This window comes from Nomascus leucogenys, chromosome 2 (assembly GCF_006542625.1).
Source record: "Nomascus leucogenys isolate Asia chromosome 2, Asia_NLE_v1, whole genome shotgun sequence".
Taxonomy (NCBI): Eukaryota; Metazoa; Chordata; class Mammalia; order Primates; family Hylobatidae; genus Nomascus; species Nomascus leucogenys.
In genome coordinates, this window is record NC_044382.1 from 87,182,944 (window position 1) to 87,210,060 (window position 27,117).

Genomic DNA, 27,117 nt, shown 5'->3' on the forward strand with positions numbered 1-27,117 from the left:
CATGTTTATTGGCTCTGTTTTTGCTTTGGTGACTCATTGGCAACTCTAGTGATTGCTGTTCCCCTCAGATGCTTTACCTGCTGCTCTCTGCTCCCTTTTCTGGCCACCTTCCTGTAACTTAGCTTCTGTTTGTCACTCTTTCTACCATGGCTGTTGTCAGCTTCTACTGCTGCTGTTATAGTTCCCAATTCTATGTCTCATATTCAGGCTCCTCAAAAATGGGAATAGAATTGGATTGATTAGCAATTGGTCAGTATCGAGTTGCTTCTGTTGGGCCTGCCAGGTTTCCTCGTGTCCAATTCTAAAGATAGTTGCCTTTGGCACAGAGGCCAGTTTCTTATTCTTAGATATGTAGCCAAGTTAATAGGGTCACGTGACACAAAGATTGGGCAAAGAACTGCTTCTGGTTGCTTAGAACGTGTTTTAAGGAAACACAGGTGGTTGTTTTTTGTCCTATTCATTACCTAATATTTGCTATACTTTTTACAATTCTCAGTTAGCCATAGGTGGAGAGTTTTTTTTGCTTGATCCTTAACTTACTGTTGGTGGTAATGATGATAGCAGCCTCACCTGTCACTTAATTTGAGTCTTTCCCATTTGTGGAAACTATATTAAGCTCTGTACATGTAGTAACTCATGAGTTATATGATACATTTTACTGATGAAAAAACTGAGGTACAGTGAAATATGAAGCGACTTATTCAAAGTTTATAGCTTCTTAGTAACGGAACTGGAATTTGAATACAGGCAGCCAGCAATCCGTAGCATAACATTTCTGAACTATGGTTGACCATTGTGATTATCAAATTTCCCCTAATTTTAAAGATGAGAAAATCGAGAGAGAGTTTAAGTGACTTGCCTGATGTCACAGAATTGGCCATTGCCAGGTGCTCAGTTTCTGATTCCTAGACTAGTGCTTTTTTTCTACTACAGAACAAGTACCCAAGACATAGAAGGTTTTGCATACTAATCATGAAACCCAAACCTGTGTTAGTAGATATCATAGTAAGTGGATATATAATGTATAGCTGTACAATAATCATCCATGTAGATTTTTATGTTATTAGACTACTATTTAGCTTAAAAATGACATATGTACAGAGAGAAATAAACAGGAGACTGAGCTTGATTAGTCACATGAGTTGATTGAGTCAATCTCCTTATTTCCAGCAGGTGAAAGCACTGTCTCCCAGGTTTCATCTTTCAGGTTATGTGTGGCAGTGATTAAGAAATATCCAATTCAATGCATGGTGTAGGAGAGCATTTGGAATACAGTGAAGGTTCATTCCTCTGGAAAATTTGGTAGAGAAACCTAGTATTAAAGATATAAACTAATTGTGCTAGATGTAAACTTTTATTTTCTTGTTTGGAAAAACATTTGTTTTCATATCCATATTGATATTTTAGTGAAATATGAAGTAAACACTATGAAGTAACACTGTAAAGTTAAGTGGCATTACTAAAGTATTGACAGAATAGCCTTGGCTTAACTAATGACATAAAGATATAACTCTAATGTCTATGAATAGTCAGATCCACATGATATTTAAATTAAACTCTGAAGAATATCTTTACTTGCTACTTAAAAGTTAATAAAATACAGAAGCCTAGTGTGATCCTCTAAGTCAACAAAATAAGACTATCTGAGAATCTTTTTCTTATTAGAAATATAAATTCTCAGGCATCATCCCAGACCTACTGAATCAGTAACAAGGTACGTTCAGAGTGATGCTCAGCAATCTGGATTTAACAAGCCCTCCAGGTGACCCCAATGCATACTGAAGTTTGAGAACCACAGCCGAAGAAGAAACCAAATTATCAGTTGAAATAATTTCATTTTGATTATGTTGGAGAAGAAGAGTAACATTTTCCTGCCACAGTTTTGGAATTATTAATAAGGAATTAGGAATTGGAAAGTCCTAGTTTGATTTTTGTCTCAGACATGCACTAATTGATCTTGAGGAAGTTTCCTGACCTTGTTTAAGGCCACAGCTTTCTCTGAAAAATGGAATGATACAGTCTGCCAGGAAAGATCATAGCAAAGATTGGAAATAAAAGTAAATGCTGAATACTTAATAGGCATCAATATCATTTATCGTTACTTAATTCTTTTTCAGTTTTATTGTCTTCTCGCAGTTTAGAGGCAATGGCTTCCTCAGCAGTATTTACAGTTGCTAAAGCTATAATTATGTAATAATTCAGAGATACCAGTTCTTTACCTTCCTAAATCTAGTGTCATTCTTGGTATATTGTGTACATACTCTAATGCTTTGTCATCTAATCCTGCATTAGGAGAGTGAACTCAGTTCACTTGAGAAAATGATTTTATCAAATTGCCTGTTAACTTCTAGCCTGGATTAACTTTCTAGAATCTAGAAGGAAACAAGTGCACTTTAGTCACTGTTTTCTACTTTCAACAAAGTAGAAAAATTGGAAGAATGATTTTATTCTGGGTCTCTTTGGAACTAAGTTATACCTTATTTATTTAATGGCTTTTAAAAGTATTTAAGGTGAATTTTAGCACACTCAAGATAATTAGATGTGTGTATTTGTAAAGTGAGAGCTGGACTTGTACTTCTGTGGCATTGAGAGAATGGCATTGATAGCATGAATGTTGGCTAAGCAGGATTCATCTTTCTGATCCTACATTCTATCTCCCTTCTTTTTTCTTTTTGAATTAATTTTGTTTTGTAATTATGAAAACATTTTCATCGTTCCAAAGTAAAGCCTATAAAACAATGTACAATTAAGTCTAGCTTCGAAGTCTATCCTCTGTCTTTACTGTTTGTTTCATTCCCCTATAGAGAATCATTTTTATTAGTTTTTGGATTACTCTTCCTTTTAAAAAACATAAACACACATTCATTTTTATCTGCCTTTTTGCACCAAAGGTTAACATTTGTTTACACTCCTCTGCACCTTGCTTTTTTCACTCAGCCCATAGTACTTTTTATATCTCCTTATACCATTTTACAACTGCATAATGATACTCAGCTGCATAGTACTTTATCATGTAGATTGTCATGGTTTATTCAGTTATCTTCTATTTATATATATTTAGGTTGTTTCCAGTCGATTAATTAGTGTGGTGCTTCCATGTGGTTACAAATAGAATTTTGCCGATATTTCTTTGGAGTAGGTTCCTAGAAGTGAGACTGTGGATCAAACGATAAATGCAGATGTTATTTTGCTAAGTATTGCCAACTTGCCCTCCATAAAGGTTGTAACAGTCTTTATTCCCATTAGCAATGCATGAGGATCCCTGCTTCCTTACAGCTTTGTCAGTAGAGTATGTCAGACTTTTAGATTTTTTGCTAATTTGATAGGTGAGAAATGATTACATCAGTGTAGTCTTAATCAGTGTTTCTTTTATGAATGAGATTAAACATTTTTATTTACACTTTTTGAACTATATGCTTATTTTTTTTCAAGAAGTATTTATTGGTTACTACTGCTTTTATTATCTTGAAGAATTACTCTTTGGGTATTTCCCCACAGGGGTGGTAATAATACTCATTGAAGAAACAGAATATCACCAGGCATGTATGATTAAAAAAAAAATTACTGATCACAGATCACCACAACAGATATAATAAAAACATTTGAAGGCTGGGGGTGGTGGCTCATGCTTGTAATCCCAGCACTTTGGGAGGCCGAGGCGGGTGGATCACTTGAGGCCAGGAGTTCAAGGCCAGCCTGGCCAACATGGTGAAATCCTATCTCTACTAAAAATACAAAAATTAGCCGGGCATGGTGGCGCATGCTTGTAATCCCAGCTACTTGGGAGACTGAGGCAGGAGAATCACTTGAACGCGGGAGGTGGAGGTTGTGGTGAGCTGAGATCATGCCACGGCACTTCAGCAGCCTGGGCAACAGCAAGACTCTATCTCAAAAAAAAATCTGTTTCTTGTTTCAAAGAGTTCACAGTCCAATTGGGGGAAAAAAAGACTTGCATGAAGATTATCATCGTTCAGGGAAATAGATGTTGATGGAGCTCTCAAAAGTGCTGTAGGAGCATTGAGCCTGGGGTGGAGAGACTTGGGCAGAGGGAAGGTATCAGAAAGATCATTGCTTAGCATATGAGGTAATATTTAGACTGAGCCTGTAAGGAAGAGGAAGAGATTGATAGGCTGACCCTGCTGGGAAAACTATTCCAACTAGAGGAAGCAACGCAAAGGAAGAGTATGATTGATGTTTGAGGACTCGCTGGTTTCTGGTTTTGTAGATGATGGTGAGGGTAGGCATTGAGACTACAGCTGGACCATCTGGATTTGATGAAGGTGCTTATTGACCCTAAACTCACTTCTAAATTAGGTTAACTTTAGCAATGCCAAGTTGAAAATTTTGATTAAAATGTCATGTTTCTATTTTCTCAATTTTCTCACTGACACATGCCTTCTCTCTTGATAATCTTCTTGCTCCTTAGACTTTTGGGTAAACTTTGGAGGGGAACCCTGGGGAAGTAAGTGGAGTGATTTCATTCCCTCTTTCCCATTTTACTGTTGAACAAGCCTAAAGCCTTTATGTTTTGTCTGTGTCATACTTTTAATTTATCCTTACGACTTGCTTTATGCCAAATTTGAGGCTCCTTATTCAGTAGCTTGTTTCATTTGGTTAAGGGAGAAAGATCTTTCTCATATGAATTTATAAGGCTGGAAAGATAGGCAGGCTAGATGGTTAGAAGCCTTGAATCTCATTTTGAGGAATTTATGTTTTGTTTTATAGTTTGTATAGAGCCTCTAAAAATCTGAAATGGATAAAGGACAGAGGAAAGAGGTTGGAGGAAGGGAATGGCAAGAATAGCTTTGCATTTTTGAGAGGTAAAGAATGGCTGTGTTGAGGAAGGTGAATTGGAGAAGGTACAGTATAGACTAGAGAGCAGAGGTCTCCAGACCAGCAGAAGCAGTATCACCTGAGAACCTGTTAGAAATACAGGTTTTCAGACCCCACCCCAGACCTACTGAATGAGAAATTCTGGGGGTTGGGTGCAACACTCTGTGTCTTATTTGATTTTGATGCACACTAAAGTTTGAGACTAGAAATTTGAAGTTTAGCCTACATGACAGTTTGGAAAATGCTTTTCATGAATTATGTAGTTGACTTTTGTTGATGTTCATTATGCTGAGATGTTCATTATAAATGCTTTTCACATGAATTACATAGTTGATTTTGTTGAGATATTGATTATATATATACTTCATACACACACATACATATACTACAATTTTGTGATTCAGGTTTTTAAAAAATTTTAGTAGGTTTTTGGGGAACAGGTGGTGTTTGGTTACATGAATAAGTTTCTCACTGGTGATTTCTTGAGATTTTGGTGCACCTGTCACCCGAGCAGTGTACACTGCACCCAATGTGTAGTCTTTTATCCGTCACCCAACTCCCACCCTTTCCCATGAGTCCCCGAAGTTCATTGTATCATTCTTATGCTTTTGTGTCCTCATAACTTAGCTCCCACTTGTGAGAACATACAATGTTTGGTTTTTCAGTCCTCAGTTACTTCACTTAGAATAATATCTCCAATTCCATCCATGTTGCTGCAAATGCCACTATTTCATTCCTTTTCGTGGCTGAGTAGTATTGCATGGTATAGATATGTGTATATATATATATATATACACATATATATACACACACACACACACATATATATATATATATATACACACATATATATATATATATGCCACATTTTCCTTATCCACTCGTTGATTGATGTGAGTTTAGGCTGGTTCCATATTTTTGCAATTGCAAATTGTGCTGCTATAAACATGCATGTGCAAATATCTTTTTCGTATACTGACTTCTTTTCCTTTGGATTGATATCCAGGAGTGGGATTGCTGGATCAAATGGTAGATCTGCTTTTAGTTCTTTAAGGAATTTCCATCCTGTTTTCCATAGTGTTTGTACTAGTTTACATTTTCACCAACAGTGTAAAAGTGTTCCCTTTTTACCACATCCACACCAACGTCTATTATTTTTTGATTATGGCTGTTTTTGCAAGAGTAAGTTGGTATCATGTTGTGGTTTTGCTTTGCGTTTGCCTGATAATGAGTGATGTTGAGCATTTTTCATATGTTTGTGGGCCATTTGTACGTCTTCTTTTAATAATTGTCTATTCATGTCCTTAGCCCACTTTTTGATGGGATTGTTTTTTTCTTGCTGATTTGTTTGAGTTCCTCATAGACTCTGGGTATTATCATTTGTCAAATGTATAGATTGTGAAGATTTTCTCCTACTCTGTGTGTTGTCTGTTTGCTGATTATTTCTTTTGCTGTGCACAAGCTTTTTAGTTTAATTAAGTCCCATCTATTATCCTTTTTTGTTGTTGTGTTTGCTTTTGGGTTCTTGGTCATAAAGTCTTTGCTTAAGCCAATGTCAAGAAAGATTTTTCCAATGTTATGTCCTAGAATTTTTATGGTTTCAGGTCTTAAAGTCTTTGATCCATCTTGAGTTGATTTTTGTATAAGGTAAGAGATGAGGATCCAGTTTCGTTCTTCTACATGTGGCTTGCCAATGATCCCAGCACCATTTGTTGAATAGGGTGTCCTTTCTCCACGTTATGTTTTTGTTTGCATTGTGGAAGATCAGCTGACGGTAAGTATTTGGGTTTATTTCTGGGTTCTCTATTCCATTCCATTGGTCTGTGTGCCTGTTTTTATACCAGTACCATGCTCTTTTGGTGACCGTGGCCTTATGGTATAGTTTGAAGTCCGATAACGTAATGCCTCCAGTTTTGTCCTTTTTACTTAGTCTTGCTTTGGCTATGTGGGCTCCTTTTTGGTTCCATATGAATTTCAGGATTGTTTTCCTAGTTCTGTGAAGAATGATGATGGTATTTTGATGTCAATTGCATTGAATTTTTAGATTGCTTTTGGCAGTATGGTCATTTTCACAATATTGATTCTACCCATCCATGAGCATGGAATGTGTTTTCATTTGTTTGTGTTATCTGTGATTTCTTTCAGCAGTGTTCTGTACTTTTCCTTGTTGAGGTCTTTCACCTCCTTGGGTAGGTATATTCCTAAGTATTTTTTTTTTTTGCAGATATTTTAAAAGGGGGTGGAGTTCTTGATTTGATTCTTAGATTGGTTGCTGTTGGTATATAGTATGGCTGCTGATTTGTGTACATTAATGTTGTACACAAATGTTTTAGTTTCCTGAAACTTTGCTGAGTTCATTTACCAGTTCTAGGAGCTTTTTGGATGAATCTTTAGGGTTTTCTAGGTATACAGTCATGTCATCAGCAAACAGCAATAGTTTGACTTCCTCTTTACCAATTTGGATGCCCTTTATTTCTTTTTCTTGTCTGATTCCTCTGGCTAGGACTTCCAGTACTGTGTAGAATAGAAGTGGGGAAGGTGGGTATCCTTGTCTTGTTCCAGTTCTTAAGGGGAATGCTTTCAACTTTTCCCCATTCAGTGTAATGTTGGCTGTGGGTTTGTCATAGATGGCTTTTATTACCTTAAGGTAGGGCTTTTATGCCGATTTTGCTGAGGCTTTTTCATAAAGGGATACTGGATTTTGTCAAATGCTTTTTCTTTGTCTATTGAGATGATCAGGTGATTCTTGTTTTTAATTCTGTTTATGTGGTGTATCACATTTATTGACTTGTGGATGTTAAGCCATGCCTGTATCCCTCTTATGAAACCACTTGATTATGGTGGATTATCTTTTTGATGTGCTGTTGAATTTGGTTAACTAGTATTTGGTTGAGGATTTTTGCATCTCTGTTCATCAGAGATATTGGCCTGTAGTTTTCTTTTTTTGTTATGTCCTGTCCTGGTTTTGGTATTAGAGTGATACTGGCTTCATAGAATGATTTAGGGGGGATTCCCTCTTTCTCTATTTTTTGGAATAGTGTCAATAGGATTGATACCAATTCTTCATTGAATGTCTGATGGAATTCAGCTGTGAATCCATCTGGCATGGACTTTTTTTGTTGGTAACTTTTTAATTACCATTTAAATCTCACTGCTTGTTACTGGTCTGTTCAGAGTTTGTTTTTCTTCCTGGTTTAATCTACAAGGATTGTATATTTCCAGGAATTTATCTGTCCCCTCTAGGTTTTTCTAGTTTATTTGTGTAATGGTGTTCCTAGTAGCCTTGAATGATCTTTGTATTTCTGTGGTATTGGTTGTAATATCTCTTGTTTCACTTCTAATTATGCTTATTTGGATCTTCTCTCTTTTTTTCTTCGTTTCTTCATTAATCTTGCTAATGGTCTATCAGTTTTATTTCTCATTTCAAAGAACCAGCTTTTTGTTTCTTTTATCTTTTGTATTTGTTTGTTTCTATTTCATTTAGTTCTGCTCTGATCTTGGTTACTTCTTTTCTTCTTCTGGGTTTGGGGGTTTGGTTTGTTCTTGTTTCTCTAGTTCCTTGAGGTGTGACCATAGATTGTCTGTTTGTGCTCTTTCAGACTTTTTGATTTAAGCATTTAATACTATGAACTTTCCTTTTAGCATCACTTTTGCTGTTTCCCAGAGGTTTTGATAGGTTGTGTCACTATTATTGTTCAGTTCAAATAATTTTTTAATTTCCATCTTGATTTTAATGTTGACCCAGTCATCATTCAGGAGCAGGTTATTTAACTTCCATGTATTTTTATGGTTTTGGGGGTTCCTTCTGGAGTTGATTTCCAATTTTATTCCACTGTGGTCTGAAAGAGTACTTGATATAATTTTGATTTCCTTATATTTGTTGAGACTTGTTTTGTGGCCTATGATGTGGTCTATCTTGGGGAATGTTCCATGTGCTGGTGAAAAGAATGTATGTTCTGCAGTTGTTGGGTAGAATATTCTGTAAATATTTGTTAAGTCCAGTTGTCCTAGGGTATAGTTTAAGTCCGTTGTTTCTTTGTTGACTTTTTGTCTTGATGACCTGTCTAGTGCTGTCGGTAGAGTATTGAAGTCCCCCACTATTATTGTGTTGCTGTCTATCTCATTTCTTAGGTCTAGTAGTAATTGTTCTATAAATTTGGGACCTCCAGTGTTAGGTGTATATGTATTTAGGATTTTGATATTTTCCTGTTGGACTATTCCTTTTATCATCATATGATGTCCCTCTTTGTCTTTTTTAAGTGCTGTTGCTTTAAAGTTTGTTTTGTCTGATATAAAAATAATTACTCTTGCTTGCTTTTGGTGTCCATTTGCATGGGATAACTTTTTCTAGTCCTTAATCTTAAGTTTATGTGAGTACTTATGTGTTAGGTGAGTCTCTTGAAGACAGCAGATAGTTGGTAAAGTCTTATCCATTCTGCCATTCTGTATCCTTTAAGTGGAGCATTTAAGCCATTTATAACCAATGTTATTATTGAGATGTGAGGTACTGTTCTATTCATTGTGCTATTTGTTGCCTGAATACCTTTTTCTTTTTTTCTTGTTTTTCATTGTATTGTGATTTTATAGGGCCTGTGAGATTTATGCTTTAAGGAGATTCTATTTTGGTGTATTTTGAGGATTTGTTTCAATATTTAGAGCTCGTTTTCATAGTTCTTGTAGTGCTGGCTTTGTAGTGGCAAATTCTCTGGCATTTGTTTGTCTGAAAAAAGTCTGTATCCTTCATTTATAAAGCTTAGTTTTGCTGGATACAGAATTCTAGGCTGATAATTGTTTTGTTTAAGGAGATTAAAGGTAGGACCTCAGCTCTTCTAGCCTGTAGGATTTCTGCTGAGAAATCTGCTGTTAATCTGATAGATTTTTCTTTATAGGTTACCTGATGCTTTTGCCTCACAGCTCTTTAGATTCTTTCCTTTGTCTTGACTTTAGATAACCTGATGACTAGGTGCCTAGGTGATGATCTTTTTATGATGAATTTCCCAGGAGTTTTTTGAGCTTCTTGTATTTAGATGTCTAGATCTCTAGCAAGGCCGGGGAAGTTTTCCTCAGTTATTCTCTCAAATATGTTTTCCAAACTTTTAGATCTCTCTTCTTCCTCGAGAACAATTATTCTTAGGTTTGGTTGTTAAACATAATCCCAAACTTCTTGGAGGCTTTTTTCATTTTTTAAAATTCTTTTTTCTTTGTCTCGTTGGATTGGGTTAATTCGAAAGCCTTGTCTTTGAGCTCTGAAGTTCTTTCTTCTACTAGTTTGATTTTATTGCTGAGACTTTCCAGTACATTTTTCATTTCTCTAAGTGTGTCCTTGGTTTCCAGAAGTTGCGATTGTTTTTTATTTATGCTATTTCACTGAACATTTTTCCATTCATATCCTGTATCTTTTTTTTTTTTTTAATTTCTTTAGGTTGAACTTTACCTTTCTCTGGTGCCTCCTTGATTGGCTTAAAAGTTGACCTTCTGAATTTTTTTTCTGGCAGTTTAGAGGTTTTGTCTTGGTTTGGATCCACTGCTGGTGAGCTAGTGTGATCTTTTCGGGGTGTTAACCTTGTTTTGTCATATTACTGGAATTTTTTTTTGTTCCTTCTCATTTGGGTAGACTGTATCAGAGGGAAGATCTGGAACTCAAGGGCTGCTGTTCAGTTTCTTTTGTCCCACAGGGTGCTCCCTTAATGTGGTGCTCCTCCCTTTCCTGTAGGGATGGGGCTTCCTGAGAGCTGAACTACAGTGATTGTTATTTCTCTTCTGGATCTAGCCACCCAGTGGAGCTACTGGGCTCTGGGATGGTACTGGGGACTGTCTGCAAAGAGTCCTGTGATGTGATCCATCTTCAGGTCTGTCAGCCATGGATACCAGCACCTGCTCCCGTGGAGGTAGCAGCAGAGTGAAATGGATATTTTTAAGTACGCTAGTTTTGTGTTGGTTGGCCTCCAGCCAGGAGGTGGCAGTTTCAAAAGCACATTAACTGCAGTAGTAGGAGGAGGATCAGGCGGTGGTGGGACCATAGAGCTCCCAAGAGATTATGTCCTTTGTTTTTGGACTTCCTTGGCTGTCCCAGGAACCTGCAGCAGCAATCCACCTTCTTCAAAGGGTCTGTGGATTCTCTCGGCTTTCCTGGTATGTTCCTGCATAGTTTTTGGAGCAAGAGTTCACAAAGTAGGTCTCCATGTGCTGCTCTGTCCATTAAGTGGGAGCTGCAAGTTAGTATTGCCTCCTATTATCTGCCATTTTCCCTCTCACTGTGTGATTTGGTTATTTTCATGAAAGCCTAATATTAAAAGATTTGAAAAGTTGGAATGGTGTGATCGTGTGTTATACTTGGAAAAGGGAAGACAGTCTATGATCATGTGGTGAAATAAACTACAGTAAAGTAGAGATATTGGAGTAGAATAAAACAAGTAAGAGGTATTTAATATTGAATGCTCTAGATGTTGGCTCTATGACATTGATTTGTAATGCAGCATGAAATCTTCAGTGGGAAAAATTGAAGATTTATAAAAAGGGGGAACATGAACTCTTTGTCGAGGCCAAAGGAAATGATGGTGGGTCTACCGAGATTTGTTAAGATGCTTTTGTATAGTCAGTTCCACACAGCTATTAAGAGGTGGTCTACTTTTTATCTTGATGTAATAGCTTGCAGCTGATTTGAGTCTAACTCAGTTTTTGTTTTCCTTTGAGAATGTGAAGGTTGTATGGGTTTAAATTTCACACCATTGTTGAAATGAGACAGTAAATCTGAGAGTCGTCTTTTATTTTCCTCTGTTAGCTTTGCTGGGTGACCACAAGAATAGATAAAGCAAATGGTATGTAAATATCAAAATTATTTTTTAAAGGATAAGTAATCTTTTTTTTCTCCTTTGAATTTTATTCTAGGATCCATCAGTTACACAAGTGACAAGAAATGTTCCACCAGGACTTGACGAATATAATCCATTCTCGGATTCTAGAACAGTAAGATTATTCTTGCTTTTAAATGTTTAAATTGAAATTCAGTAGGAATTATATTTTAACTATGGTTTATTTTTTAGTGGATTGGTTACATTTAAATAAAACAAATTGTTAATGTTTTATTTAGTATTCAGCAAGCTTGGATTTTTTTTAATGTGTAGAAATATTAGTAGTAATTGAAGATTACCATGATAATCCTAGTGAAATACTTCAAATTTTCTTTTATGTTTTACAAATTAAATCACAATAATTTTTCTAAAATATAAACTTTTCTGCATTACTTGAAATACTAGGAATTAGAGAAATATTTCTTGGTATACATGTTGTCTGCCTGATAATGTAGGGTGATTTTTTTTACGTGAAAACTGTGTAGAACTGTACCATGAATGTTTGTATGATTGTCATTTGAATTAGATTATTCTGAATAGTACTAGCTTTCTGTTCTTGCAGAGTAGAACCTCTGGAACTTTACCCAGGCTATGAAAGCTATTTTTTCCCCTCAAAATTTAGTTTTTTTTTCTTTTTCTTTTAAAAATTTATTTATTGTAGAGACAGTGTCTTCTATGTTCCCCAGGCTGGTCTTGAACTCCTGGTCTCAAGCCATCCTCCCACCTCAGCCTCCTAAAGTGCTGCAACTACAGATGTGAGCCATGGCGCCTGGCCTCAAAATTTAGTCTTGATTTATAAAATGTACAAGTATGAAAAAAATCCTCATAAAACAGTGTTTTCCTACTCTAGATGTATATTAGAAGCATCTAGGGAACTTTATTACGCTACCCCTTATGGCCCTCATCTCTTAGAGTTAGGACAATTTTTTTTTTTTAAGTTCTTCTGATGATTTTATTGTGACCTGGATTTGAAAACTGTGGAGGTAGATTCTGTTGAGAATTATCTCCAGAATTTCTGTGGCAAATAATTTCATCTCCTGTATTTGGGTCCCCCTCCAATACTTTGTTACCTTGCCCTGTGCATCTCTTCTATTTGGCTGTTCCTGAGTTGTGTCCTTTAATAAGCTGCTAATAGTAAGTAAACTGTTTCCTTGAGTTCTGGGAGCCCTTCTAGAAAATTATCAAATCCGAGGAGAGGGTCATAGAAACCCCCAATTTATAGAAAGTTAGTATGGGTGGCAATCTGTGACTTGTGACTGGTGACTTGGGACTTGTGACTGGTGTCTGAAATGAGCCCTTAACCTGTGGGATCTGTGACAGTCCAGGCAGGTAGTATCAGAATTGAACTGAATTGTTGGACATCTAGATGGTGTCCAAAGAGTTTGCGAACTGGTTGGTGTGGGGGGAAAAGAACCCCACACATTCGGTGTCAATAGTATTGTTGGTAAAAACAGCCCAAAAGTAAAAGCATTAAAATAAGAATGAACTTTTAAATTTCTCTTTATTTCAGAGCCCTCATTTAACAGTCTTTGCTTATATGTAGCAAATTAATTCCAGGTTGGGATCACTAAAGTGCTCTTTGAGCATGTAAATTACAGGTTAAAACATGTGAAATGGCCAATAAGCTGACCAGTTTTGATATATAAAAATGGTGGTTTCATATGATTCAACCTTATAATGAGTTAGTGCTGTGAATATGTGAGAGTGCAATTTGGTAGTAGTTGTTGAAGGGAAAAAAAGAAGAGCTGGCAAATTATATTCCACTATATGTAGTTCTTTTAACTTGATTTCTAGGAAGTGGAGATGGGAACAAGACCATTTTTAAAGTTTGTCGATAAAGAATGAAAAGAGATTTTTATATAAATGTTTGGAAAACTTTACTAGCAAGAAATATGTTTAGCATTTTTATATAGTAGCAGCTTTAGATTACTCTTATCAGTTGTAGTATTCTTCATCAAGCTGTCTACTTTGTGCCATGTGCTTTGCCTGTATTATCTTATTGAATTCTCATAACATTCAAAATTGATATTTTAAATTTCTGTTTTACTAATAAAGAATCTGAGACACAGGTCAGCTAGCAAGTAAGTGGCAGAACTGGCTTATTAACTCGTGTGTTATCTGTAAAGTTTTTGCCTTTTTCATTTTGCTATTGCTGTCTTTGGAGATAGTTGCTTAAGAAATCGAAAAAATAGTCCTGGTCTTTGAAAGATTTCTCACCTAATTGGTGTAATTAAAAATTACACAGACACAAAGAAGATACATCCAGAACAAATAAAACAAAATATAAATCATGATTCTAAATGTTGAGACTTTATAGTTACAGAAAGATTTTCTGAAAGTGAATAGTTTTGAGCAAGGAGCTAGGCAATAATGAGAAGCCAATTTACAATGAAACACTTCCCTCAGATTTGATGAACAGGGATATGGTGTCAGAACCAGGAAAATTCTTACGAGAATTGGGTGCCTTTTCCTCTGCACTGTTAACGTGATGGAAAACACAGTTTAAATATTAAATATTCCATTGTTTATTTTATGATGTGATTTCAGAAATTTGTCCATTTTTGTGGCTGTGATTATTTTCCAAAGAGATTAGGTGTACTTAGATAATTGATTTAAGTGGTATATTAGCATTAGACCTTGGTCCTGATTTAGTTAATTGGTGGTATCCATATTTTTATCATAGGACAGTGTTTGTGAAACTGAAGCTTCTTGATTGTTGTGTCAGGATATGGTGAGCTACTTGAGGTCAAGAAGGAAGATCTTCTAGCAGAATGCCTGAGTGTGTAATCTTGCTAAGATTTAGAAAGTTCCTGCCCTGTTCTTCTTTTTTATTAAAATTGTTTTCTTTTGTACTTAATTTTTCTGTTTGAAAGGAAACCTTAAGTTATTTAAGGAAGGCTGCAGTATGGAAATTTTGAGTAATTATATACACATATATATTTAGAGATAGGGTCTCACTCTGTTGCCCAGGCTGAAGTGCAGTGGCACAATCATTGCTCATTGCAGCCCCAAACTCCTGAGCTCAAGCGATCCTCCTGCCTCAGCTTTTCAAGTAGCTAGGACTACAGGTATATTCTACCACATGTGGCTAATTATTTTTTGTAGAAACGAGGTCTTGGGAAGTTGCCCAGGCTGGTCTCAAACTCCTGGCCTCAAGTGATCCTCCTGCCTTGGCCACCCAAAGTGCTGGGATTTTAGGTGTGAGCTACCGTGCTTGGCCTGAATAATTTTATAATTTGTATGTTCACCATTTTACACATTCAGAGAAAGGAGTTGTAACAAGACACTTTATAATATAGACTAAGTCATTTTATTGACAGTGTCATGAAAGTCTGTTGAGCACTTAAATGTGGCTAGTCTGAATTGAGATGTACTATAAAAATGGAAGATAGTCTTGAGTTATGAAATAATTTTTTTTGTTTGAATTCAAAATGCATTTTTCTACTGAAATTATGTTGTGCATGGTAGGTAGGTTTTCTGGCCTACCCTCTAAAATCTAATGCATAAATAACTAGAGAAATTATCCTTAAGAATTGATGTATATTATGGGGAATGTTTTTCTTTTCAATTAAGTAACAGTTGAAAATGCCTATTGCTGCTTGATTCTCACTAGTTTCAGCCACTGGTGAGGGCATTTGTGGCTTTAGACAGAATTCCTCTTGGTGGGTATTGAAGGTAAGGGATAGGGACACCTGTGTGTAGGAGAAGTGCAGCACTGCTGACAAATCCTTAGAGACATTTCTTGGGGCCTAGTTTACTGTCATGTTTCTTTTCGTTAGGGATTGTCTGCCTGGTTCTTTTTCTGTTTTGCTAGTTGATGCCATATATGATTTCTGTCACATAGAGCAGAGAGAAGAACCACAAGAGAAATTTCCAGGTACTGACAGTGTGAGGGGATATGCCCAGGTGGTCATCTCTGACCATAAAGGGACATGGATAATTGGTTTATGTAAGGAAGTACTGCCTCTAACATAATTCAGGACATGAAGTAGACTGTGTCTAAAGAGGACCTGCATTTTAACCTATGCCCTATCACTAAGCAGTTGGTACCTTTAGGCAAACCATATAACCTCTTCGAAAATCTTTTTTTTTATATATATATTACAATGAAAGCAGGGAGGAAAATGTTGAGTTAAATAATTTTATTTTTTTATAGGCACAGGTTCTTGCTTCGTTGCCCAGGCTGGTCTCAAACTTCTGGACTCAAGCGATCCTCCTGTGTTGTCCTCCCAAAGTGGATTACAGGCGTGAACCACAATGCCTAGCTGAGTTAAATAGTTTAGTATTAGTATCTCTTGAAAATTAGGACTAAAGCATCTAGCTCCAGGGACTGACTGGATATAATTGTACACGGTAGTTTACTCATCTTTAATACTGCAAAAGCATTCTGTATAGTTTAACACCTGTCTTTATTTTCTCTCGCTGTGTACTTCTTTTTTCTTTCTCTTTCCCTTCTGCTTCTCACTGTTTTGTCATTCTTGGGGCTCATTATCTGTCCTTTCTGGAACCTCTTTGTTTCCAGCCTCATTTAATGATACTGTTGACTTATATCTAGTATCATTGGCTAGAAATACCCGAGTTGTCTTTGGCGCTAACAGATTGTTTTCCTACATCTAATCAGTTGCCACATCCTGTCACTTATACCTGCCAGAGATATTACCTGTTTGTTCTTTTCATTCTTTCTTACCTGTCCTAATTCAGGCACTCATGAAATAATAGAATGACCTATCTAGTTATCTACTTCCAGCCTTTCTCTTCAAATCGCTTTTTATACTGTGACTGGACTTATTTTCCTAAAGCAGAGGTCAGATTAGGTCATCTGCCTTCCTTAGAAATGGTTATGCATTACCTACTCAGTAGTTTGGCATGTGAGACCATCCACAGTTTGACTTCAGACTTTTTGTTTTTATTTTAATTTTTTCGTAGACAATTTTTTTAGGCTTTCAGAACAATTGAGCAGAAAGTACAGAGTACCAGTTTATTTTCTCCAGACTGTCTTTTTACTCTTATCTTCTAATGTGCCATTTGCTCTAGCAAAGTCTAACTCATGAACCCCCAACCCTATTGAGACCGTCTCCCCATTGTATAGAGTCAAGGGAGACTGTGGGTGATCATAAGGCTTGGCTTCTCTAGGTATGTTTATCCCCTTCAATGGATCCAGATGAATACTTCACACTGGATATATTCATTTTCTGTTGCTGTGTAACAAATTACCATAAACTTAGCTGTGGCTCAGGAGTTCAGATACAGCATTACTTACTGGGTCCTTTGCTCAGGGTCTTACAAGGCTGTGATCAAGGTGTTGTCTTGGCTGCATTCTTATCTAGAGGTTTAATTGGGGAAGAATCTGCTTCCAGGCTTATGTAGATTGCTGGCAGAATGTATATCCTGGTGGTTGTATGACTGAGGGTCCTAGCTTTTTGCTGGCTATCAGCTGGAGGTCAATCATTGGTTGTAGATGTTGTCCACAGCCTCCAGAGGCTATATAGTTTCTTGCCCCCTGGCCTCTCCAATATGGCCACCTATTTTGTCAAGCCTTCAGAGAATCTTACTCCAGTCTGTGAAGAGAGAGTTTATATAATGTAACCTAATCAAAGGAGTGACATTCCATCATTTTTACTAAATTCTCTTGGTTAGAAGCATGTCACAGGACCTGTATGCACTCAAGGGAAGGGCATTATTACAAAGATGTGAACATCAAGAGGTAAGAATCCTTAGGGAACGCTTTAGAGTCTACCTGCTACACTGGGAATAAGATATGGTATATTAGGACTACGTGTGTTTCCATCTGTCTCTTTATTCCCATTTAAAAGGGTCAAAGTAGAACCCCCAGAATACCTATCCCTCCCTATCCTTGACACATAGAGGATTTTTAGAGCAACAAAACTACTGTATATGATACTATAATGATGGATACATGTCATTATACATTTGTCCAAACCTGTAGAATGTACAACACTAAGAGTGAACCCTAATGTAAACTATGGATTTGGGTGATGATGATGTGTCAGTGAAGGTTCATAAGTTGTTACAAGTGTCCACTCTGGTGGGAGATATTGATAATGGGGGAGGCTGTGCATGTGTTGGGACAGGGATATATGGAAAATCTCTCTACCTTCCTTTCCATCTTGCTGTGAACCTAAAACTGCATTAGAAGAATAAAGTTAAAAAGTTAGTAAAGCAGGAAACCAAAAACTGACCAGGTTCAGTTCAGTTTTTGACATGTTGGATTTGCAATTTCCAAGACATCCAGGTAGACATGTTTAGTAAGCAGTTGATTGTATGAATCTGGTGTTCATCAGAGAGGTCTGGGCTGGAATATATACATGTGGGAATCATTGGCCCTTAGATGGTACTTAAAGGTATAAGACTGGATTTAATCATCAATTGAGTGAACATGTATAGCAGAGAAGCAAGACCTAAACTCCTGGTGCACTTGAATATTGGAGGTGGAAGGGCAGGAGGAGAAAAGAAATAAACAAAGGAGACTGAGAAGAAACAACTTAGTGTTCTGAAAGCCAAGTGAAGAAAGTGTTTCAATAATGAGATAGTGATCAACTATCAGTGCTGATGATAGAGCAAATAAAATTAAAACAGAAAATTTATCATTGAATTTAACAATGTAGAAGTCATTAGCTATCTTGAATAGTGTAGTTTTGGTTGAGTGTTAGGAGCAAATGCCTTACTAAAGTATCTTTAAGAAGAAAGAACTCGGAAAAATGCAAATAGACAACTCTTCATAGGATTTTTGCAGCGGTGGAGAGCAGAGAGTTTTTTTTAGAGAAGAGGATGAGAGAAATGGGGGCTGGAAAGGGAAAGGAGGTTAAGATAAAGTTTTGTTACAGAGTTACAGTAATCAAGACAGTATGGTACTGGCATAGACATGCAAATCAGTGGAATAGAACTGACAGCCCAGAAATAAACACATTTATGATCAACTGATTTTTGACAAGAGTGTCAGGATAATCCAATGGGAAAGAATAATCTTTTCAGTAAATGGTGCTGGAATAACTGGATGTCCACATATAGTAGAATGAAGTTGGACGCCTACCTCACCCATACATAAAAATTAACTCGATCATAAACCTAAAGGTAAGCACTAAAACTATACAACTCTTAGAAGAAGACATAGGAGTAAATCTTCATGACCTTTAATTAGGCCATGGTTTCTTAGATGTGACACTAAAAATACTAACAACAAAAGAGAAAACAGGCAATTTGGACATCAAAATTTAAAACTTTTTGTTCAAGAGCACTATCAAGAGAGTGAAAAGACATCTCACAGAATGGGAAAATGTTTGCAGATCACATATTTAATAAGACTTGTATCCAGAATATATAATAAATTATTACAGATCAATATTAAAAAGACAACCAGGCTGGGTGTGGTGGCTCATGTTTGTAATCCCAGCACCTTGGGAAGCCAAGGTGGATGGATCATTTGAGGTCAGGAGTTCAAGACCAGCCTGACCAACATGGCAAAACCCCATCTCTACCAAAAATACACAAATTAACCAGGAGTGGTGAGTCCACATGCCTGGAACACACGCCTGAGTCCTAGCTACTCAGGAGGCTGAAGCAGGAGAATCACTTGAACCTGGGAGAGGGAGGTGACAGTGATCCAAGATGGTGCCACTGCACTCCATCCTGGGAGACAGAGCAAGACTTTGTCCCCACCCCACCCCCCAAAAAAAAGATAACCCAGTTTATAATGGGTATAGACATTTTGAATAGATGTTTCTTCTAAGAAGATAAATGGCCAATAAGCACGTGAAAAAATGTTCAACATTGTTAGCTGTCAAGATGCAAATGAAAACCACAAGGAGGATACCACTTCACATCCACTAGGATGTCTATAATCAAAGACTCAGGCAATAGCGAGTATTGGCAAGGATGTGGAGAATTGGAACCTTCACACACTGCTGATGGGAATGTAAAATGGTGCAGCTGCTTTGGAAAATAGTTTGCTAGCTCTAGGCATTTGTTAAATGTGGAGTTACCATATGACCCTGTAATTCCACTCTTAGGTATATACCCAAGAGAAGTGAAAACATATGTCCACATCAAAACCAGTACACAAATGCAGCCAAAAATTGGAAATAACCTATGTTCCTATCAACTGATGAATGGATAAATAAAACCTAGCATAAAAATAAATGAAGTAGTTATTACAACATAGTTGAACCTTGAAAGCATTATGCCTTCACCATTATCAACATCATCCACCAGAGTAGACATTTGTTACAATAGGTGAATCTATATTGACACATCATAATCACCCAAAGTCTATAGTTTATCTTAGGATTCACTTCTTTTCTTTTTATTTATTTATTTATTTTTTATTTTTTATTTTTTTAAATTATACTTTAGGTTTTAGGGTACATGTGCACAATGTGCAGGTTTGTTACAAATGTATCCATGTGCCATGTTGATTTCCTGCACCCATTAACTCGTCATTTAGCATTAGGTATATCTCCTAATGCTGTCCCTCCCCCCTCCCCCCACCCCACAACAGTCCCCGGAATGTGATGTTCCCCTTCCTGTGTCCATGAGTTCTCATTGTTCAATTCCCACCTATGAGTGAGAACATGCGGTGTTTGGTTTTTTGTCCTTGCGATAGTTTACTGAGAATGATGTTTTCCAGTTTCATCCATGTCCCTACAAAGGACATGAACTCGTCATTTTTTATGGCTGCATAGTATTCCATGGTGTATATGTGCCACATTTTCTTAATCCAGTCTATCGTTGTTGGACATTTGGGCTGGTTCCAACTCTTTGCTATTGTGAATAGTGCCGCAATAAACATACGTGTGCATGTGTCTTTATAGCAGCATGATTTATAGACCTTTGGGTATATACCCAGTAATGGGATGGCTGGGTCAAATGGTATTTCTAGTTCTAGATCCCTGAGGAATCGCCACACTGACTTCCACAATGGTTGAACTAGTTTACAGTCCCACCAACAGTGTAAAAGTGTTCCTATTTCTCCACATCCTCTCCAGCACCTGTTGTTTCCTGCTTTTTTAATGATGGCCATTCTAACTGGTGTGAGATGGTATCTCACTGTGGTTTTGATTTGCATTTCTCTGATGGCCAGTGATGATGAGCATTTCTTCAGGTGTCTTTTGGCTGCATAAATGTCTTCTTTTGAGAAGTGTCTGTTCATGTCCTTTGCCCACTTTTTGATGGGGTTGTTTGTTTTTTTCTTGTAAATTTGTTTGAGTTCATTGTAGATTCTGGATATTAGCCCTTTGTCAGATGAGTAGGTTGCACAAATTTTCTCCCATTCTGTAGGTTGCCTGTTCACTCTGATGGTAGTTTCTTTTGCTGTGCAGAAGCTCTTTAGTTTAATGAGATCCCATTTGTCAATTTTGGCTTTTGTTGCCATTGCTTTTGGTATTTTAGACATGAAGTCCTTGCCCACGCCTATGTCCTGAATGGTATTGCCTAGGTTTTCTTGTAGGATTTTAATGGTTTTAGGTCTAACATTTAAGTCTTTAATCCATCTTGAATTAATTTTTGTATAAGGTATAAGGAAGGGATCCAGTTTCAGCTTTCTACATATGGCTAGCCAGTTTTCCCAGCACCATTTATTAAATAGGGAATCCTTTCCCCATTTCTTGTTTTTGTCAGGTTTGTCAAAGATCAGATAGTTGTAGATATGCGGCATCATTTCTGAGGGCTCTGTTCTGTTCCATTGATCTATATCTCTGTTTTGGTACCAGTACCATGCTGTTTTGGTTACTGTAGCCTTGTAATATAGTTTGAAGTCAGGTAGCGTGATGCCTCCAGCTTTGTTCTTTTGGCTTAGGATTGACTTGGCGATGCGGGCTCTTTTTTGGTTCCATATGAACTTTAAAGTAGTTTTTTCCAATTCTGTGAAGAAAGTCATTGGTAGCTTGATGGGGATGGCATTGAATCTATAAATTACCTTGGGCAGTATGGCCATTTTCACGATATTGATTCTTCCAACCCATGAGCATGGAATGTTCTTCCATTTGTTTGTATCCTCTTTGATTTCATTTAGCAGTGGTTTGTAGTTCTCCTTGAAGAGGTCCTTCACATCCCTTGTAAGTTGGATTCCTAGGTATTTTATTCTCTTTGAAGCAATTGTGAATGGGAGTTCACTCATGATTTGGCTCTCTGTTTGTCTGTGATTGGTGTACAAGAATGCTTGTGATTTTTGTACATTGATTTTGTATCCTGAGACTTTGCTGAAGTTGCTAATCAGCTTAAGGAGATTTTGGCCTGAGACAATGGGATTTTCTTGATATACAATCATGTCATCTGCAAACAGGGACAGTTTGACTTCCTCTTTTCCTAATTGAATACCCTTTATTTCCTTCTCCTGCCTGATTGCTCTGGCCAGAACTTCCAGCACTATGTTGAATAGGAGTGGTGAGAGAGGGCATCCCTGTCTTGTGCCAGTTTTCAGAGGGAATGCTTCCAGTTTTTTCCCATTCAGTATGATATTGGCTGTGGGTTTGTCATAGATAGCTCTTATTATTTTGAGATACGTCCCATCAATACCTAATTTATTGAGAGTTTTTAGCATGAAGGGTTGTTGAATTTTGTCAAAGGCCTTTTCTGCATCTATTGAGATAATCATGTGGTTTTTGTCTTTGGTTCTGTTTATATGCTGGATTACATTTATTGATATGTGTATGTTGAACCAGCCTTGCATCCCAGGGATGAAGCCCACTTGATCATGGTGTATAAGCTTTTTGATGTGCTGCTGGATTCGGTTTGCCAGTATTTTATTGAGGATTTTTGCATCAATGTTCATCAAGGATATTGGTCTAAAATTCTCTTTTTTGGTTGTGTCTCTGCCCGGCTTTGGTATCAGGATGATGCTGGCTTCATAAAATGTGTTAGGGAGGATTCCCTCTTTTTCTATGAATTGGAATAGTTTCAGAAGGAATGGTACCAGTTCCTCCTTGTACCTCTGGTAGAATTCAGCTGTGAATCCATCAGGTCCTGGACTCTTTTTGGTTGGTAAGCTATTGATTATTGCCACAATTTCAGAACCTGTTATTGGTCTATTCAGAGATTCAACTTCTTCCTGATTTAGTCTTGGGAGGGTGTATTTGTCGAGGAATTTATCCATGTCTTCTAGATTTTCTAGTTTATTTGCATAGAGGTGTTTGTAGTATTCTCTGATGGTAGATTGTATTTCTGTGGGATCGGTGGTGATATCCCCTTTTTCATTTTTTATTGCATCTGTTTGATTCTTCTCTCTTTTCTTCTTTATTAGTCTTGCTAGCGGTCTATCAATTTTGTTGATCTTCTCAAAAAACCAGCTCCTGGATTCATTAATTTTTTGAAGGGTTTTTTGTGTCTCTATTTCCTTCAGTTCTGCTCTGATTTTAGTTATTTCTAGCCTTCTGCTAACTTTTGCATGTGTTTGCTCTTGCTTTTCTAGTTCTTTTAATTGTGATGTTAGGGTGTCAATTTTGGATCTTTCCTGCTTTCTGTTGTGGGCATTTAGTGCTATAAATTTCCCTCTGCACACTGCTTTGAATGTGTCCAAGAGATTCTGGTATGTTGTGTCTTTGTTCTCGTTGGTTTCAAAGAACATCTTTATTTCTGCCTTCATTTCATTATGTACCCAATAGTCATTCAGGAGCAGGTTTTTCAGTTTCCATGTAGTTGAGCGGTTTTGAGTGAGTTTTTTAATCCTGAGTTCTAGGTTGATTGCACTGTGGTCTGAGAGACAGTTTGTTATAATTTCTGTTCTTTTACATTTGCTGAGGAGAGCTTTACTTCCAACTATGTGATCAATTTTGGAATAGGTGTGGTGTGGTGCTGAAAAAAATGTATATTCTGTTGATTTGGGGTGGAGAGTTCTGTAGATGTCTATTAGGTCCACTTTGTTTAGAGCTGAGTTCAATTCCTGGATATCCTTGTTAACTTTCTGTCTTGATGATCTGTCTAATATTGACAGTGGAGTGTTAAAATCTCCCATTATTGTTGTGTGGGAGTTTAAGTTCCTTTGTAGGTCACTCAGGACTTGCTTTATGAATCTGGGTGCTCCTGTGTTGGGTGCATATATATTTAGGATAGTTAGCTCTTCTTGTTGAATTGATCCCTTTACCATTATGTAATGGCCTTCTTTGTCTCTTTTGATCTTTGTTGGTTTAAAGTCTATTTTATCAGAGACTAGGATTGCAACCCCTGCCTTTTTTTGTTTTCCATTTGCTTGATAGATCTTCCTCCATCCCTTTATTTTGAGTCTATGTGTGTCTCTGCACGTGAGATGGGTTTCCTGAATATAGCACACTGATGGGTCCTGATCCTTATCCATTTGCCAGTCTGTGTCTTTTAATTGGAGCATTTAGCCCATTTACATTAAACTTAATATTGTTATGTGTGAATCTGATCCTGTCATTATGATGTTAGTTGGTTATTTTGCTCATTAGTTGATGCAGTTTCTTCTAGCCTGGATGGTCTTTACAATTTGGCATGTTTTTGCAGGGCTGGTACCGGTTGTTCCTTTCCATGTTTAGTGCTTCCTTCAGGAGCTCTTTTAGGGCAGGCCTGGTGTGACAAAATCACTCAGCGTTTGCTTGTCTGTGAAGTATTTTATTTCTCCTTCACTTATGAAGCTTAGTTTGGCTGGATAGGAAATTCTGGGTTGAAAATTCTTTTCTTTAATAATGTTGAATATCGGCCCCCACTCTCTTCTGGCTTGTAGAGTTTCTGCGAGAGATCAGCTGTTAGTCTGATGGGCTTCCCTTTGTGGGTAACCGACCTTTCTCTCTGGCTGCCCTTAACATTTTTTCCTTCATTTCAACTTTGGTGAATCTGACAATTATGTGTCTTGGAGTTGCTCTTCTCGAGGAGTATCTTTGTGGCGTTCTCTGTATTTCCTGAATCTGAATGTTGGCCTGCCTTGCTAGATTGGGGAAGTTCTCCTGGATAATATCTTGCAGAGTGTTTTCCAACTTGGTTCCATTCTCCCTGTCATTTTCAGGTACACCAATGAGACGTAGGTTTGGTCTTTTCACATAGTCCCAAATTTCTTGGAGGCTTTGTTCATTTCTTTTTATTCTTTTTTCTCTAGACTTCCCTTCTCGCTTCATTTCATTCCTTTCATCTTCCATCACGATACCCTTTCTTCCAGTTGATCGCATCTGCTACTGAGGCTTCTGCAATCTTCACGTAGTTCTCGAAACTTGGCTTTCAGCTCCATCATCTCCTTTAAGCCCTTCTCTCCATTGGTTATTCTAGTTATCCATTCTTCTAATTTTTTTTCAAAGTTTTTAACTTCTTTGCTTTGTTTTGAATTTCTCCCATAGCTCAGAGTAGTTTGATCATCTGAAGCCTTCTTCTCTCAACTCGTCAAAGTCATCCTCCATCCAGCTTTGTTCCGTTGCTGGTGAGGAACTGCGTTCCTTTGGAGGAGGAGAGGTGCTTTGCCTTGTAGAGTTTCCAGTGTTTCTGCTCTGTTTTTTCCCCGTCTTTGCGGTTTTATCTACTTTTGGTCTTTGATGATGGTGATGTACAGATGGGTTTTTGGTGTGGATGTCCTTTCTGTTTGTTAGTTTTCCTTCTACCAGACAGGACCCTCAGCTGCAGGTCTGTTGGAGTTTACTAGAGGTCCACTCCAGACCCTGTTTGGCTGGGTGTCAGCAGCGGTGGCTGCAGAACAGCGGATTTTCGTGAGACCACAAATTCAGCTGTCTGATAGTTCCTCTGGAAGTTTTGTCTCAGAGGAGTACCCGGCCGAGTGAGGTGTCAGTCTGTCCCTACTGGGGGGTGCCTCCCAGTTAGGCTGCTCGGGGTTGAGGGACCCACTTTAGGAGGCAGTCTGTCCGTTCTCAGATCTCCAGCTGCGTGCTGGGAGAACCACTACTCTCTTCAAAGCTGTCAGACAGGGACGTTTAAGTCTCTGGAGATTCCTGGTGACTTTTTGTTTGTCTGTGCCCTGCCCCCAGAGGTGGAGCCTACAGAGGCAGGCAGGCCTCCTTGAGCTGTGGTGGGCTCCACCCAGTTCGAGCTTCCTGGCTGCTTTGTTTACCTAAGCAAGCCTGGGCAATGGCGGGCGCCCCTCCCCCAGCCTCGCTGCCACCTTGCAGCTTGATCTCAGACTGCTGTGCTAGCAATCAGCGAGACTCCGTGGGCATAGGACCCTCCGAGCCAGGTGTGGGACACAATCTCCTAGTGTGCCGTTTTCCAGGCCTGTTGGGAAAGCGCAGTATGAGGGTGGGACTGACCCGATTTTCCAGGTGCTGTCTGTTACCCCTTTCTGACTAGGAAAGGGAACTCCCTGACCCCTTGTGCTTCCCGAGTGAGGCAGTGCCTCGCCCTGCTTCGGCTCGCGCACAGTGCACCTCACCGACTGTCCTGCACCCACTGTTTGGCACTCCCTAGTGAGATGAAACCGGTACCTCAAGCAGAAATGCAGAAATCACCAGTCTTCTGTGTCGCTCGGGCTGGGAGCTGGAGACCGGAGCTGTTCCTATTCGGCCATCTTGGCTCCAGCTTCTTTTTATTTTTTTGAGACAGGGTCTCACTCTGTTGCCCAGGCTTCAGTGCAGGGGCATGAATGTAGCTTACTGTAACCTCAAACTCCTGGGCTCAAGCAATCTTCCCACCTTGGCCTCCCAAAATGCTAGGATTACAGGCATAAGCCACTGTTCCTGTCCCAAGGTTCACTCTTTTTTTTTTTTTTTTGAGACAGAGTCTTGCTCTCTCACCCAGGATGGAGTGCGTTCTTGGCTCACTGCAACCTCCACCTCCTGGGTTCAAGTGATTCTCCTGCCTCAGCCTCCTGAGTAGCTGGGATTACAGGTTTGCGCCACCACACCCACCTACTTTTTTGTATTTTTAGTAGAGATAGGGTTTCACCATGTTGGCCAGGCTGGTCTCAAACTCCTAGCTTCAGGTGATCCGCCCGCCTCAACCTCCCGAAGTGTTGGGATTACAGGCGTGAGCCACTGCGCCTGGCCCCAGGGTTCATTCTTGATGTTGTACATTCTGTGGGTTTGGACAAATGTGTAATGACATATATCCATTATTATAACATCATACAGAGTAGTTTCATTGCCTTAAAAATCCTCTGTGCTGTACTTACTCATCTCCTTGCCCCTTCGCAGACCCTGGCAACCACTGATCTTTTTACTATCTCCATAGTTTTGCCTTTTACACAGTGTTATGTAGTTGGAATCATACATAATGTAGCCTTTCAGATTGGCTTCTTTCACTTAGTAGTATGCATAATAGGGTTCCTCCATGTCTTTTCATGGCTTATTAGCTCATTTCATTTTAGCGCTGAATAACATACTATTGTCTGGATGTACCACAGCTTATTTAGCCATCCACAAACTCAAGGACATTTTAATTACTACCAAATTTTGGCAGTGATGAATAAAGCTGCTATAAATAACTGTATGTGGGTTTTTTGTATGGATGTAAGTTTTCAGTTCCTTTG

General features: G+C 38.2%; 1 protein-coding gene across 1 annotated transcript in view; it reads left to right on the forward strand.

Moving 5' to 3' along the window:
* Positions 1 to 27,117, forward strand: part of SCAMP1 (secretory carrier membrane protein 1) — a 132,900-nt gene that overhangs the window by 20,699 nt on the left and 85,084 nt on the right. The window contains exon 2 of the mRNA XM_030800442.1: positions 11,722 to 11,799. Coding sequence (XP_030656302.1) covers positions 11,722 to 11,799 — 78 coding nt within the window. The remainder of the gene's footprint in view (positions 1 to 11,721; positions 11,800 to 27,117) is intronic.